The 17,001-nt window shown below is 35.0% G+C and overlaps 1 protein-coding gene across 3 annotated transcripts in view; it reads left to right on the top strand.

Moving 5' to 3' along the window:
- The first annotated feature begins 2,731 nt into the window (after positions 1–2,731).
- Positions 2,732–17,001, top strand: part of LOC128988064 (uncharacterized) — a 44,513-nt gene continuing 30,243 nt past the window's right edge. For 2 of the 3 annotated variants that reach the window (XM_054409252.1, XM_054409250.1), the window contains exons 1-3: positions 2,732–2,813; positions 6,391–6,775; positions 15,423–15,587. In XM_054409252.1, the coding sequence (XP_054265227.1) occupies positions 15,435–15,587 (153 nt within the window). In that variant the 5' untranslated portion in view covers positions 2,732–2,813; positions 6,391–6,775; positions 15,423–15,434. The remainder of the gene's footprint in view (positions 2,814–6,390; positions 6,776–15,422; positions 15,588–17,001) is intronic. The other variant, XM_054409251.1, reaches the window with a different exon arrangement.

Here is a 17,001-nt window from a genome sequence, read left to right as displayed (position 1 = left end):
ATTGGCTACTAGGTACGAATTCAAAATTATCATTGGCTAACAAAATTTTACTGTATAAAGTTATGATCAAACCAATTTGGACATACGGAATTCAACTTTGGGGGACCTCGAGCAAATCCAACATCGAAATTCTTGAACGATTTCAGGCTAAGGCACTGAGAAGAATTATTGGCGCACCCTGGTTCGTATCCAACACTACAATTAGGAATGACTTCAAAATTAAATCAGTGAAAGAAGAAATTACAGACCTTAGCAAAAATTATCAAGAAAAATTAGAATATCATCCGAACAGTCTTGCTGTTAATCTGCTGGACAATAGTCAGTGCATTAACAGGTTAAAAAGTGTTGTGCATGTGCTGGACCTAAGCTACAGATTTCTGTAAATGTTTAAATGACTGATCAAATTTTTGGCAAGACTTGTTGATGAACAGGTGCTTGCTTCCTGACATTGCTTGATATATGTTTTACTTATTGTTCTCATATTTGAAGTTTGAACAGATTGTAAAATAAATTCTGATAAAAAAAAGAATATAATCATATGTAAAAATAATAAATATAAAATATGTTGACTAAATCTTAATAAATGTTGGTATTAATTTTTTCATTATACTATATTAATGTTTTTCTTTCTTTCCTTAGTTTTTCAATTTTATCGTAGATAGGTTGGTTTTTATTTTGGAATCATTGTGTTAAGTACGGTATGTTGTCGGGGTCATTTTTGTTGTGTAGATAAATATTTAGCTCTTCTTTTAAGTTTTTCACGTTCTTTTTAGCGAATTTCCCTATAGGGAAGTAGCTATTACCGTAGGTGGCACGGTAAGACCTAGACCCGGGACCGATTTACTTTTTCATTTTGATGTCCCCAGAGGCCAAAAACACCATTCGTTCAAATTTTTATATATGTATATGTATATATATATATATACATATATACGTTCAGTCCGTGAACGCGATAACTTGAGTAATTCTTGTCCGATTTTGATGAAATTTGGTTTAGAGGTGTAAAGTGGGATAAACTTGAATGAGTTCGCGAACCAGCACGATCGGACCATGGGAACGAGGCTTTACGGAGGGTTTTATGGGGTAAAAATTGGTTTTCTCACTTTTGACCCTCAAACAACAAAATTTCCCGATTTCTCTTTAGACCTTTTTAAAGAGCTTAAAAAACAAATAATTTAGTATATAAAAGTATTTTTGTTCGATTATTAGTAACGGAGAAGATTAAAAAAATTTTAAATTTAAAATTCCCATGTTATTCTTATGGAGAATATTGTCAAATGTTGTAGTTTGCTTGTTTATGGATATATTTTGATCAAACTTGGCAAATTTATTTATTTTGTACTAAGCTATCAATATTTTACTCAAAAACACACTTTATTAGTTTCCTTGTAGCAGCAAACCTTGGTACTCGTTAAACCTAATGTTATTAAAATATATTTAACTGAAAATCAATTCAGACAAATGGAAATTCGCTTAGTCGGCAGGTTTGCTGCGGCGGGGGTATTCATATTCTAAAATAGTTAATTTTCTTTCATGTTTTTATAACTGTAACTGTGGTCTGAGTTCATTATATGGTCGGCGAAGTGTTCGACTTCATAGATGTTAGATTTTTTTTTATTTCAATGCTTGTAGATGTTCTTTGAATCTTGCTTTAAAACTCCGCGATGTTTGACCTATAAATAATTCCTACAGTCACTACAGTTTTTCTTATAGATTCCTGATTTGTTGTATTTTCTGTGTGTTTGATTTTTTTATTGATTAATTGGAATTTATTGTTCTTAGTTCTGTAACTTACTCTTATATCCGAGTTTTTAAATGTATTTCTTACTGCTTTAGTCATATATTTGTCATAAGGTGTACATATATATTTATTTTTCTCTTCATTTTCCATTGATTTTCTTTGCTTTTGTATTTTGTTTTTCAATTTCTTCTTTATCATATTGTCTATCATTTTTAATAAGTTATTTATATATATGAATTTGAACGGATAGTGTTTTTGGCCTCTCGGGACCTCAAAACGATAAATAAATCAGTCTCGGGTCTAGGTCTTACCATGAGACCTACGGTAATAGCTTATCCCCTATATGGGAAATTCGCTAATAGACTACCATTATCTGCTTCCAAACAAAACATTTGTACAACACCACTTGTGACGTTGCCACCACTTCGAAGGCCGAAAGGCCGTCGGGGAGCGAGCTGGCGTAGTGGTTAGAGCGCGGGACTTCAATCCCTGAGGTCCCGGGTTCGATCCTCGCCAAGTCACCGATGGATCTTATCTAAGTGATAATGCCGCAACCCCTAGGTCTAGCCTGATTTTTAAAATTACTTCAGGCTGCCTGAAGTAATGTGAAAAACAATCCCAGGAAAAAAGGCCTAGCGTCCTAGAAAAAAAAACTTCGAAGGCCGTGGTATCAGTGCAAAAGTGCACTCAGCCATGACCAACATGAAACATTCATACAATCATAGACCAAAACAGACCTTGAATCGTAGATTAAAGACTTATGTAATTCATATAGTACATTGATTATAGAGCAATATAAGACTAATAAAATATTTAGAATGGATGTTAGAAAAAAATGCAAACTTTAGGCATTGATAAAACCATTGACTATAATACTTTTAGGTAACTTTTTCATTTATTGTGTATTACATGAATACTGTATACAAATACATATTAGTAATCGGAGGAAAGCATTGGTCCTGGTGGGTGGCAAACCTGTGTGTAGAATCTAGAATCTATCCTCCATCTCAGGGGTGTGTGTTTGTTTCAGAAATCGTTGCCTGGATTTTTCATATTTCTATCGCTACTAAAGGTAATTACTTCGATTATACTTGTTAGATTTCATTTAACAAATTGGGGATTTAATTTTAAATAGGGTAGCTCTTAATTGGCGTGTAGTTCCATTGTATTTTCATAACTTGTGCCACTCTTAGTCTGATCACAAAAATGCCTTCCTAAAGCTGAATTGACTTATCGCTTGTCATTGGCTTACTTCATAATCATATAAACTTAGGCCTATCGTTGGTTTGGAATTTGTACATACAATAATTTTAATGAGTGGATAAATATGTAAGCTTATTAAAATATTTTTACATAACACTAGTTTTGTAACAGATACAATAACTTACAGTAAGAATTAAGATCTAACTTAAGTATAAGAAGAATCGACAAGTTATCTGTAAGTTGAAACTTGGGGCCTATACTAGCTTCCTCATAAGATAAGTTAGGCCTAAGTGTGTAAAAAAGGAGATTTTTGGCCATGATAGGCGGAATAGATGTTTATTTTATTTCTTTTATAGGTTAACCTTTCAATTGACTTAACTTATGGATTGAGTTGGCCTATGTAGGCCTAGGCTGAAGTTGTATTAAACTGAAAAACTTACCAACATTTAAAATATGTTTTAGTTAGACAAGGCCTATAATGTTCTTTTGCTCTCTAGTCATAAAATTGAGGTTCTGATAATCACACTGTTAAAGGGAAATCTGCGGTGATTTTGTATAAACCTAGGCCTAACGTAGGGTACAGTTTCTTAACTGGGCTTTGCTAATATCAATTGAATCTATCGGATGGAAAATGTTGATTAATAATCAATATTTTTAAATATAGCCTACACATAGGCCTATATATATATTTGTCTGTTAGCAAGATAAATCGAACAAAATTATCCGATTTTGATGAAATTTTGTACAAACGTGTAAATCTACATGTATTTTATTCGAATGAGTTCGCAAACTAGCATGACTATGGGAACGGGGGTTTTATTGGATAAAAATGGGAATTTCCCATTTTTTTACGATAAAAACAAAAGATTCCGCAATTTCTTTAGAAAACATTTTGCAGAGTTTGAAAGACAAATAATTTAGCATGCTAATTGTTATCATAATGGTCACAGGGAAATTCCAAAATATTTAAAGTCAAAATTGTCATGTAATTTATATGTAGAACAAGTACGTAACTTAAACTGTTGTAGTTTGCTTTTTTATGGATGTATTTTGATAAACTAAATAAATAAATAAATGTTAAATAAACCGCTGTCATATGTGCGTTACTGACAAGATTTCGTGCAAGAAAACTTAAGAGAAAACACTGGGTGCATCTAATTTATAGTCCGAGAACCTTGAAAGGCCAGATTTACCTCTATACTCGGATTTGAGGAAATATCCGGACAAATTTTTCATGTGCTCTGATTTTTGTTACCAATTGTTAATAGGTACCCCAGCTTCAAATACACACATAGTGTTTCAAAAACACTATCCATCAAATTCACACACACACACATAGGTATATATATATTTGTCCGTTAGCAAGATAAATCAAACCAAATTATCAGATTTTGATGAAATTTGGTACAAACGTGTAAATCTACATGTATTTTATTCTCTAATGAGTTCGCAAACCAGCATGACTATGGGAACGGGGGTTTATGGGGGGTTTTATCGGATAAAAATGTTACCAATTGTTAATACCCCAGCTTCAAATACACACATAGCCTAGTGTTTAAAAAACACTATCCATCAAATTCACACACACACACATATATATATATTATTTGTCCGTTAGCAAGATAAATCGAACCAAATTATCCGATTTTGATGAAATTTGGTACAAACGTGTAAATCTACATGTATTTTATTCTAATGAGTTCGCAAACCAGCATGACTATGGGAACGGGGGTTTATGGGGGGTTTTATCGGATAAAAATGGAAATTTCCCACTGGGAAATTTATTTATTTTATTTTTTTATTTTGATAAACTAAATAAATAAATAAATGTTAAATAAACCGCTGTCATATGTGCGTTACTGACAAGATTTCGTGCAAGAAAACTTAAGAGAAAATACTGGGTGCATCTAATTTATAGTCCGAGAACCTTGAAAGGCCAGATTTACCTCTATACTCGGATTTGAGGAAATATCCGGACCTTGATTGTCGTATGTGATTCATTGCAACGGAACTACACGTCAAAATAGACACACTTCTTCCACCAGACTGATTTTATCAAGCTTTAAGTAGGGCCTATACAAAGTGTAGAAGATGTATTATATTATTGATACTAGAGGTTGTCCAGTGGTCGAAAACTCAAAACTAAATTTGTTTTTTAAGCTCTTCAAAATGGTCTATAGAGAAATTGGGAAATTTTGTGTTTTGAGTACGGTAGGTAGTCAAAAACAATGAAAACTATTTTCACCCCATAAACCCCTCATAAAACCCCGTTCCCATAGTCCGATCGTGCTGGTTCGCAAACTCATTCAAGTTTATCCCGCCCTACACCTTCCAAGTTAAATTACATCAAAATCAGACAAAATTACTCGAGTTAAGTTATCTTATTCATGGACATATACAGTAGACTACCCCTTATCCGGACTCCTCGGGACCAAGGCCAGTCCGGATAACGGATTTTCCGGTTAAGCTGACGTCCCCAAAAACTCGTTCATTGGTCTCAAATCTTTCCCACGAGAACAGTCGTTTCAGTACCGCCCTCTTCCTGCCGATTTAGTCCGTTTAAACCGATGCGCTGATAAAAATTGTCCGGTTAAAGAGATGTAATTTCCGTGGAGTGTAGTCAGGTAAACCGATGTCCGGTTAAAAGGTGTCTGGATAAGAGGGAGTCTACTGTATATCTATTTATATATAGGCCTATATACATATAACATTTTGAACGGATGATGTTTTTGGCCACTATGGGGACATCAAAATGAAAAAGTCTGTCCCCGGCCTAGGTCTTACCATGAGACCTTTGGTAATAACTACTTCCCTAGAGGGAAATTTGTTAATATTCCAGTCAAATGTTATACAGTAGGCCTACCCAACTATTTACAGCGTGGGGTGAAATTAGAGTATTCAATAACCTTATTATAATTGCATTTATTTATAAATACACATATTTTTTTATTATTTATATTTAAAATTCATTAGCTGTTAGATTGGTTTATTAATTATAGTTTGTTTGTTTACTTTTCCCCTAATTTATATTTTGACTCTCAATATAGAAGTTTAAATTACAGTAAAAAAGTTATTAAATTATAATACTGCCATGCAGTTTCATGCAAAAACACAAATATTTTCATTAAAATAAGCAATAGGACAATTGAGATTTGCCTGTATAATTTGCATAGTATGTATGTGTGAAACCTTTATTATTCTCTCAAGAGTATTCTTGCCCTGTTGCGAAGCACGGGCAGAACAACTAGGCTAGTAATTATAATAACATACCCCATCACACTTTTAAAAGAAATTTTTCATTGTATATTTAAACCCAGTCCTACCCTAGGTCTAACAAGTTATTGTAAATCAGTAGGCTAACATTTACTGTAGGATAACTTACTTTCTATAATACACTTAGTATCCAAACTAAAATATTAATTAGTCAACTTAATTTTCTGTTTCAGTCTCACAACATGGCTGAGTATCGATAGAAGGCATCCAGTCAACAGCCTTCATGCAGCGAAACCAAACATGGAACTTATCATTTCATTAAAAATTTTAAAGTAAATTATTTAACTTACCCAACAAACTTTGCATAACATTAATTTCACTAGGCCTATTCATTTAATTTAATTTTTATCTAACACCAACAGATTATTGATACCAGTTTTTCCTACCTTTGTACCTACACTATATTTTTAAATTGATAGTTCCATGTGTGGTGTTGATTGCGGCCGTAGGACATGAAGGAAAAGCATAAGATCATCAGTTGGACTGTTAACACTCACAAATTTAGCCTGCTTCATCCATTCTCCTTCATGGTCACTGCCCCCCAACATCTGTGCTGAGGTAGCCTACTGTCTTACAACATGCTTATCTTTAGCCTAATAAAAGCAATCTATAGTAGGCTATAAGAAATAAGTACTCTTGCTCGGGTGTGGTTAATCGTATATCCTAGGCCTATATTATACTCTTATTATATGACCAATGTTTGCTTGTAGGCCTACACTTGAGTCTCGCTAATCCGAACATCCGCTTAATCCAAAAGCGTTTCCGAAATTATTTTTCAAAAAATTTGCACTATACAAAAGGCAATGGGAAGGGTTAAATATGTTGAAATGGAGTATAAAGAAACTAATCTATTAAGGAATACAATGCTTTGTTTATTAAATGAAGAATAAATTTACAGAATGTAATCAAAAACAAAGAATTATTTTGTAAGAAATATTGCACACATTGTACTGAAAAATGAACATGGGTTACTTGTTATTAGACATGAAATGCCGCATCGTCATTGTGGTTTTGTGTTGCCGTTTCGTGTTGTAGTTTTGTCAGTCTGTTTTTCGTCGTGTATTTCCACCATTTTCTCATGAACATCACATCTGCAAGCGTGGCAGTAGTATGTTAAGTAGCGAAGGGCAAGGTCAAGCGATGTGATGTGGCTGCCTCATTGTGTGTCATTTTCTCCTCTCCTCCCCTGCCCCCTAGCTCGTCATCATCGCCCTGAACATGATCTTGCGTCACTGCTGCTATGATGTCATTGTCTGTCAGAGTCTCTGCACTAATGCCGTCTGCCGCTATCCATTCATCCACGTCCTCTTTGACCGCATTCTCACATGGATTGTATCATTGGTAACAGGTTAACTGGGCCATTTTCGCTAACTTAGGGTTTTCTTCAAAATCTAACGATATCCATATCTTTTTCCGTGATATTCTTATCGCTCTAGCTGTCACATTTTCCCAAGATTCAGTGGCCCAATACACAACATCCTTTACGTTTGTCTGTTTCATTTTTTGAACCACGAGGATTGTATCATCTTCAATTAAGGACTTTAAAAAAAGAGTTTGCAGTACTTAAGCTTAAGTGCCTGCAAAACCCCCTGATCCATTGGTTGCAGTAAAGGTGTCACATTTGGGACCCTATTTTTGAAATGGTTCACTGTTGAGTTTAGTGTTGAGTCACTCACTTTCCAATCGTTTCATATTTTTCAAACAATTGACAATTGACTTAAGGCTTGTGCCTTATATAAATATACTAACACAAAATAAGTTAATTAAAAGAAGTGATTATAACATTGAAACACTTTTGTATTTAGAAAGAACTACAATAAAATCAAATATAAAGTTTACAAACAGTCAGCTGATCATATGATAATTTTAACATTCAAAGTATAGTTGAGACAGTAATTAGCAGATTCAAATTAATGGCAAAACCATGTAGCCACATACTCCCCTCCCAGTGTCAACGAGGAACGTAACGATGCGGGGGACGAACACTACGACCTGATCTTGTAAAAATCAGTGTTTTTTTAAGGTCAAAATCTTCATTTCTGTCTTTGGTCTTGTCTACTTGAATTTCTCTAGATTGCATGTCATCTTTTCTTACGTTAATGGTCGTATCGTTCATAGAATCTTGAAGGAGGAATGCCGGTTTGAGTCGGTCAATAGAAATCGACGTAGGTCCTCGTGGAGTAAGAATAGTAAACCACTTGTCAGATCGTGAAACCACTTGGTAAGGGCCATCATAGACAGCCTGCAACGGTCTTCGGGATGAATCATGACGAACAAAAACATGGTTGGATGTTCTTAATTCTGGATGAACAAAGACCTTCTTAGAAGAATGGTATTTGGCTTCTATTGGTTTGAGATCATTCATTTTTCTTTTCAGATTGTACACTAAATCAGGAACATTTGTTGAGGTATCTTCTGTGGTTTGAAAAAGATCGCATGGCAGTCTGATGGACTGACCTAGTGTCATTTCTGCAGCAGTAACATTGTGTTCTGGAATAATATAAGATCTTAGTCCCAGTAGAACCATTGGTAACGTCTGTGTCCAGTTAGATGTGAGTTGAGCTGTTAATGCAGATTTCAGATGTCGGTGCCATCTCTCGATCTTTCCATTAGCTTCAGGGTGATACGCTGTAGTTTTAATGTGATGGATACCGAGATGTTTTGTTAATTCCTGAAATAAATTGCAGTCGAATTGTCTTCCTCTATCTGTAGTAATGTTTTGAGGAACTCCAAATCTAGCAATCCAGGTAGAAAGAAGTGCTTCTGCAACTGTTCCAGCAGTAATATCCTTGATAGGCGTTGCCTCGACCCATCGTGTAAAGCGGTCTATGATAGTTAGCAAGTACGTAAATCCTTGAGAAGGTGGCAAGGGTCCAACTATGTCCACATTAATGTGAGAAAAACGTCCATTAACGTTGTTGTAAGCTCCAATCTCAGAAGTAGTATGTTTCCAAACCTTTGATTTCTGGCAAGCTACACATGCTTTGGCCCAAAGTCTGACATCTTTATTCATGGAAGGCCAAACAAAACGTTGTTTAATAAGGTCCAGAGATCCTTTGATTCCAGGATGTGCCAGGTTGTGAATGGAGTCAAATAACTGCTTTCTGAACTGCTGAGGAATAAATGGTCGTAGCCTTCCAGTACTTGTGTCACAACACAGCTCTGAGCCATTAGGAAGTAAAATATTTTTGAATATCAAAGAAGTTGTGTTTGAGTACTTAAGGTTTTTAAGTTCAGCATCTTGAGATTGAGTTTCAGAAATTTGTTCAAATGATATAGATGAAGTTAGGTCAATAGCACTTATTCTTGACATGAAATCAGCAGGAATGTTTTGTTTTCCTGGAAGATACCTTATGTCGGTAGTGAACTGTCCAATGAAGTCTAGATGACGCAATTGCCTTGGACTAGATGTATCAGAGGGTTTATTGAAAGCAAAAGATAGAGGTTTGTGATCTGTATATATAACAAAACTTCGCCCTTCAAGGAGATAACGGAAGTGCTTCACAGATAGGTATGCAGCCAGGAGTTCCCTGTCATAGGTACTGTATTTTTTTTTAGTTGTTGTAAGGGATTTAGAGAAAAACCCAAGAGGTTCAAAGTTTCCATTACAAATCTGGTGGAGAGACGAACCTATAGCGAAGTTTGATGCATCGACCATGAGTGCTAAAGGAGCATCAGGAGATGGGTGTGCTAGAAGTGTAGCATTGACTAGCTGGCCCTTTGCATCCTCAAAAGCTTTCTTAGATTCTGAAGTCCAAATTATTTTTCGTTTATCAGATTTATGTGTACCCTTACACAAATCAAATAGTTGTTGCTGAATAGCAGCTGCGTTAGGAAGTGAACTTCTGTAAAAGTTTATAAGTCCAAGGAATCTACGAAGCTCAAGAATGGTTTCAGGAAGTTTGCAACTAACAATAGCTTCAACTTTATCAGGAAGAGGAGAAATTCCTTGTTTCGAAACTGTGTAACCAAGAAAAGAGATCTCAGTCACGCCAAATACGCTCTTTGACGTATTAATATTAATGTGATGCTTATTAAGTCTATCAAAAACAGATTGCAAGTGATTAATATGTTCATCTTTTGAGGAGGATGCTACTAGAATATCATCTAAGTAACAAAAGGTAAACTCTAGATCATGCAAAAGAGAATTAATATATCTCTGGAAAGTTTGTGCAGCATTCCTTAATCCAAATGGCATTTTTAGAAATTCAAATAATCCAAAAGGCGTTATGACAGCAGTTTTTGGAATGTCATCAGGAGCTACTGGAATGTGATGAAAAGCCCGAACAAGATCAATTTTGGAAAATATAGTTTTTCCATTTAACTGGCTGTTAAAATCATGTAAATAAGGTATAGGATATCTATCAGGAACTGTTTTTGCATTTAGGGGACGGTAATCCCCACAAGGTCTCCATGTACCATCAGTTTTAGGAACTAAATGAAGTGGACTGGACCAACAGCTTTTTGAAGGTCTGCAAATGCCTAACTCAACCATCTTGTGAAACTCATTTTTAGCTACCGCAAGTTTTTCTGGAGATAAACGTCTAGCTCTAAAGTTCACAGGCTGACCTGTTGTCTGAATTGAGTGAAAAACTGTGTCCTGTGAAACTTGAAAATTAGGATTTTCTTTCAGTAAATTAGGATATTGGTTGATAAGTTTTGAGTATTTACCTTTTGGGTCAAGAACCAATACAGATTGTTGATTTGAAAGTTTTTGAATTCCAATAACAGATAATTGAGTCCTGTTATCAATTAGTCTTTTATTTTTGATATCAACAAGTAAACCATAATGTGATAAAAAGTCTGCGCCAATTATGGGTTGGGTTACGTCTGCAACTATGAAAGACCAGGCAAACTTTCTTTTCAAGCCTAGATCAAGTTTTATGTCTTGTTTACCGTACGTTTTGATAACAGAACCATTGGCAGCATATAATTGTCTATTACTTACAGCACATTTGTCTTTGTTTGTGAGAGGCAAAACAGATATGTCTGCTCCAGAATCCACCAGAAACTTACGACCACAGGGTAAGTTAGTTACAAATAAGCGGCGAGATTGAAAGCCCCTGTCATCCTGAGCCGCATTTAGAGACGGGGCAGGAAGTTTTCCTGTTGTGCATTCTTTTTTGGTGTGAACAAACAAGGTTGAACACATTTTTTAGCATTTTCACCAAATTTGTTATGATACCAGCAAATTTCACCTTGATCATTTCTCTCCTTAGGATAGTAATTGTTCTTATGTTTGACTGGGAAGTTGCGTTTACTTAACTTAAGAAGTCCATCAATAGACTGAGTTAGTTCGCTGACTTGTTTTTCTAAGTTGGCAATCCGATCACTAGATTGCGCAACATCTCCTTGAGCACAAACGTAGTTGTCGACAGCTGATAGTTCAGCTATTTGGTCACCTAATTTAGCTAAGTCATCAAGAGAATTGGTTTGAGAAGCAGCTAGGGCAGTACGAATGTGACTAGGTAGACGTTGTAGAAAAATAACTTTCAAAAAACTGTCAGTTACCTGTGTGCCTGCTAAGGTTCTCATTTCACGAAGAAGAGTTGTCGGCTTCTTATCTCCGAGAAAAACTTCTGTTGTCAGTTGTTTTAGTTTGGCATTTTCTGAAATTTCGTATTCTGAGCAGAGCCTTTCTTTTAAGTCAGAGTAGGGAGTTTGAGACAAAGGTTTGGTAATAAAATCTGAAAGGTGACTTGCAACTTCATTGTCCAGTGAGCTCATTACATAATTGTATTTAGTTCTTTCCTTTGAAATTCCATTGAAGAGAAAACTGACATTCAATTTGATGAAACCAAAGTGAAACATTTTTTGTCCAAAATGGTGGAATTTTCAATTGAATTGGTGAGATTTGTGAAGCCTCTGGTGTACTAGGAGTTGGAGTAGATTCTTGATTATTCATTATGGTCCAATTGAATTAATGATAATAAAAAGTACAGTTCGGGGTCACCAAATAAGGCTTGTGCCTTATATAAATATACTAACACAAAATAAGTTAATTAAAAGAAGTGATTATAACATTGAAACACTTTTGTATTTAGAAAGAACTACAATAAAATCAAATATAAAGTTTACAAACTGATCAGTTACCATAAATGTCTCGTATTCGTGTTTGTGTCGTGTTTAAATGTTTATTTGTTATTTTCGTGTAAATGTGACGCTCTTCGTATGAAGAAATATTATTTGACAATCCGGAGGCTAACAACTACAATGAAAATAGCATAGTTAGTTTATTTCAGCACCATAATTCACCTAATAAAGGGATCAAATTTATTTAAGTTACGGCATGCTTTCAGTGCAATGGCAAATATCCATTAAAGCTTTAACTTAAACACAAACACAGTTAAACATGAAACAAAACGAAGAAGGGAACTAAAATTAGGTGATTTGTTCTTAAATAGAGACGATGAAAGCAAATAATTTACTACGGGTATACCTATAATAAGCTCTAAAACAATCCTCCATGGTTAATTTTATTTTGAATACTTAAACAAGGTACTTTTGCAATCACTAAGATTAAGACATATTCTCAATCTCTCACGGACGGAGCTGACAGTTTACTTCAGATTCTCGAAATACATGGCAGATTGTTGAAATTAGTTAAAAAAGGATCCAGAAGCTCGCAAGCCACTCTGCACTGTGATTGGTTCAAAATGATGTCATCTGTATTTCGTACGGTGTTGCTGCTTTCATTTCCTAGCGACTAGTGACTACCAACTCACTTCTCAACTGTTGGATTTCTGTTTCTAAAATACCAAATCCTGTTGTTGGTCGAGTTCAGTGTTGACGATTGACTCAACTCTCAACCATTTCAAATATGGAGCCCTTGGTGGTAAAAAGTCAGCCTTTATTTCGCCACACGTAAGTTCGTCAACGTCTGGGTGGGACAGTGCATTATTTAACAAAAGAATAGCACGTGGGGGGATGTCATTTTCTTGGCTAAACCGTTTAATAACAGATGGTACAAATTGGTCATTAAACCATTCTTTAAACAGTTTCCCGTACATCCAGCCTCTCTTCTGATTCCTATATTAACCACTGGAAGTGACTTCATGTTGATATGTTTGAATTCTCGTGGCTTAGCAGCTTTGCCTATCATCATGAGAGGAAGCTTATGGTTAGCAGCAGTTTTGGAACAAGCCACGAGGGTTACTCGATCCTTACACATCTTAAACCTAGGAGTACGACTTTCTGATTTAGAGGCCAAGCTCTTAGTTGGCAGTGCTCTATAATTAAGACCGGTTTCATTGGCGTTGGGGGGAATAACTTCCTTCACTTATTAAATTATCGAATAAAGCAAGGTATTCCTGCGCCGCAGCCTGATCTGAAGAAAGTTGTTCACCGGTGACAGTTAGCTGCTGAATACAGTGGCGTTTTTCCACCGGTCATACCAACCACCGTTGCTGGCCGTGAAGGAACTGTCGCCATTTAACAACTGTATTGCTTTTTCTTGAACAATAGGTCCACTTAAAGGGGTCCCCTAGTGATGTGGGCTGGGAATATTCCCAGTGGGATGGAACTTATAAAATGGAAATATTGCCGGGAATATTTCTTTGGCCCGGAACTCTGATGATTCCCAAATATTGGAAATTTATGAAAATTTTAAAATTTTGAAAATTTTAACACATATTGACAGTTACAGAACCTTAAAACTATGTTTACTTAAGTAAATTCATAAGTTACAGTTTAATCCAAGAGTTCCATTATTCCATGCAATAATTTCCTGTATAAACAAATGGGGATTTATGAAACCAAATGGATTTTAGTTCTTTAACTATAAAAACTTGAGGTACGGTATTTATATATGAAGCATTGTTTTTAGAACTCATGTTTAAACATCCTTTGGTATAACATATTCGTATCAAACTATATTTTACAATTCTCTGTTTCTTTTTCCAGCTTTACAATTTGGCATTTTGAAGCAGTTAGGCCCACACATTGCCATACAAGAACTAGTACATTAAAGTTTTAACAAACAAAAGGGGAATTAAAACTACATCATCTAATAGTAACTTAGTTACAGAATTTTAAAACATTGAAAACCCAAGAATTTTAAAATTTCTAACAAGGAAGTGAAGTCTAGATCAGTAAACATTGAGCTATATTTTATCTACAACCAAAAATAGAATGTAGGAATGCTCTAACAAAAGTATGAAAATAAAAATTGATCATAACCACAGTTTAGCTCTTACGAGTTATTTAATTGGAATGAGCTGAAATGCGAAAATTTAGTTCGTTCTTACTAGGCAAAAGAGGGAATTTTCCCCTCCCCTTAAACCCCTGAAAACTGCCATCACTGCATCGAGAGGTAATATTTGCCATTGGACTGATCCATCTGCAGCATTAATACTGGCAGTTTTCTTGACCCTATCGAGCTATTTGAGGCCATAGGTTTTGTCTTAAATGTATGGAAAAGTCTAGCTGATTACGGAGAAAAGGAAGGCTTATTCTCAAGAAAGTTTCTTTGGGAGGGATGGTTGATGAGAATAAAATTATCAATACGGAATACGGAAGATATAATAATACGAAAAGCAAAGATATCATAGGCTATATGTATTCAAATCCCATCAAACCTTTTTGTTTTTTATATGTAGTCTTAATTTTATGTTAAATTATTATTATTTTTTTCAAAAAATATTTTTTATTTCCTGGGTATTTCAAAGGTTATTTTTCTGATTTGTGTATTAATCAATTACAATATTTTGTTAACATAAGAGTGTTCTTATCAGACAGCTTATACAATTATAAATTCCCAGTTATTAATTTCAATTACAATTTTGTACTATAATATAATTAAGTTTTTGTGGTTGATTTAACCATATAATTACAGCTTTTACCTATTAGGTAACAATTTTTAAACCTATCTTGTTAATTAATCATAAATTCCCGGGAATTTCCTGGGAATTTTTCACTAGTGCATCGACATGTGTCGTGACATGTGCCTGCGACTTGTATTAATGGAAACGTAGCTTTAGACCGTATAAACTGAGGTAGCCTAATCCATAGACATTAAATGTTGACTAACTAAAGTTACATTAATAAAGAACCATTTGAGCTACTGTAAATGAAACTGTTTCACCTTTTAGATCAATTAGGCTTATTTAAAGTTTTATTTTTGCTGATAAATTTATCTTCATCAAAGTTAATTAATTATAGGCTTATTATCACCATAGTTTATTGATCATGCTTTCTTGAATTGCAGGCACAGAGTAGTATGAAGTATCCACGACAGATTTCAATGCCTTCCGGAATTCAGCTTTGGCTGGAAGAGCAGTTAGAAGCCCGTGGTGTTGATGCAAGAGTTTACTCCAACTACATTCTAAGTGTTCTTTCCAACGATTCCTCTGAACTCTCTGTCAAGCCAAAGGTAAGTTTGAGTTCATCTAAAGCCTTGAGCTATTATAAAGGTCTGATGCAACCAAAACTGTACATTGTTTCACTTAGGCTACATCTTCCTTAAATATTATAAAAACCAAGATGAAATTTGATATAACACAAATATAAAACTTATAAAAAAAATTTCCCTACACAAAAACTGTACTCCTCTGGAGTTTCTTAACCGATTTTGACCATTCAAATCTCATTAGAAAGAGCGTGTCACGCAGATGTACAAACTGATCTTAAATTTTTTTTTAAAGTCCCTTGGGCTCTGCCCCCAGTGATTTTTACTTTCTCCCCCTATACCATTAGTATATGGAGAAAGTATTGTTTTTGTCAAAATGTTCGAGTTTGAATGGATTATCTCTTTTGGGTTCCCCTGAACACAAAAAAAGTGGTTTTCGAAGTAATGCCTGTGTGTGTCTGTATTCACCGAATAGTGGCATCCTTCACAGGCACACGGGCGTACTGTGGCACCTTGAAAAATTGTGGCACCTTTTTCAGGGTGCCACAGCTAATTTGATCATTTTTGAGGGTTTCCAGCATTATTACGTTGTTTAAACATCACATGCCACAATTGAGTATTTTTCATCTCGTCGATGTGTGTTTAAGTAGCGCAGGCACACGCCGAATTGTGGAACACGAAACCATGCCAGCAGCTAGCGCGCCTCGCGTCGTCCACCGGAACTACAACTTCCTTAATGCTGCGTTGCCAATTCTCGCGCCAGCCTACACTCTAGTTTTTAATAGTGGCACCATGCCGCAATTCAGTGTACATCAACAGTGTGTGGACATGATGCCACTTAATGAGTTGTAGCGCTTGAGCAGTGTGTAGAACAGTGCAACAAGCAACTAATACACTAATAATACTGTACTGCCACGTACTATTAAACCATTTAAGTACCATAAATAATATACTCTTGCTCCGAGTGGTGAACGATGTTACACATTACAAATATAATTTGTGTAGTAAATAATTATTTAAATTGTTTTTATGCCACCATTTAAAATTTATATTTTTATTTAAAAACATTGTATTTGTATTGTAGTTACTTTGTATCAATTGCATTTTTAAATTGAAACAATAACAATGTTTTAGGTTAGAACACTATATAAATTGCCCTATGCTGCAATTTTTTATCTTGCAAACTATTTCGTGCTGATACTTCTATTTTATTAACATTCTAGTCATGTTGAGAAAATATTTTACAATTTTTTTGAATCACACAGTGAAGGTGGATTTCGATGCATCATTGCTGAAAGTTATGTTTTGCTTCTCACTCTCAGAGTATTCCAAAGACATATAATGTTTCAATCCATGTTCAAATGTTACATGAGGTAAACATACAGGGTGAGTTTTAATTGTCCCCCCCCCCCAACTTTTTTCTACATTTTTTCAAATA

Source organism: Macrosteles quadrilineatus, unplaced genomic scaffold, assembly GCF_028750875.1.
Source record: "Macrosteles quadrilineatus isolate MER2022 unplaced genomic scaffold, UCM_ALF_1.0 Scaffold_2__2_contigs__length_208266976, whole genome shotgun sequence".
Classification (NCBI taxonomy): Eukaryota; Metazoa; Arthropoda; class Insecta; order Hemiptera; family Cicadellidae; genus Macrosteles; species Macrosteles quadrilineatus.
The sequence above is the reverse complement of the archived record's forward strand: the minus strand, read 5'-3'. Positions and strand labels throughout refer to the sequence as shown.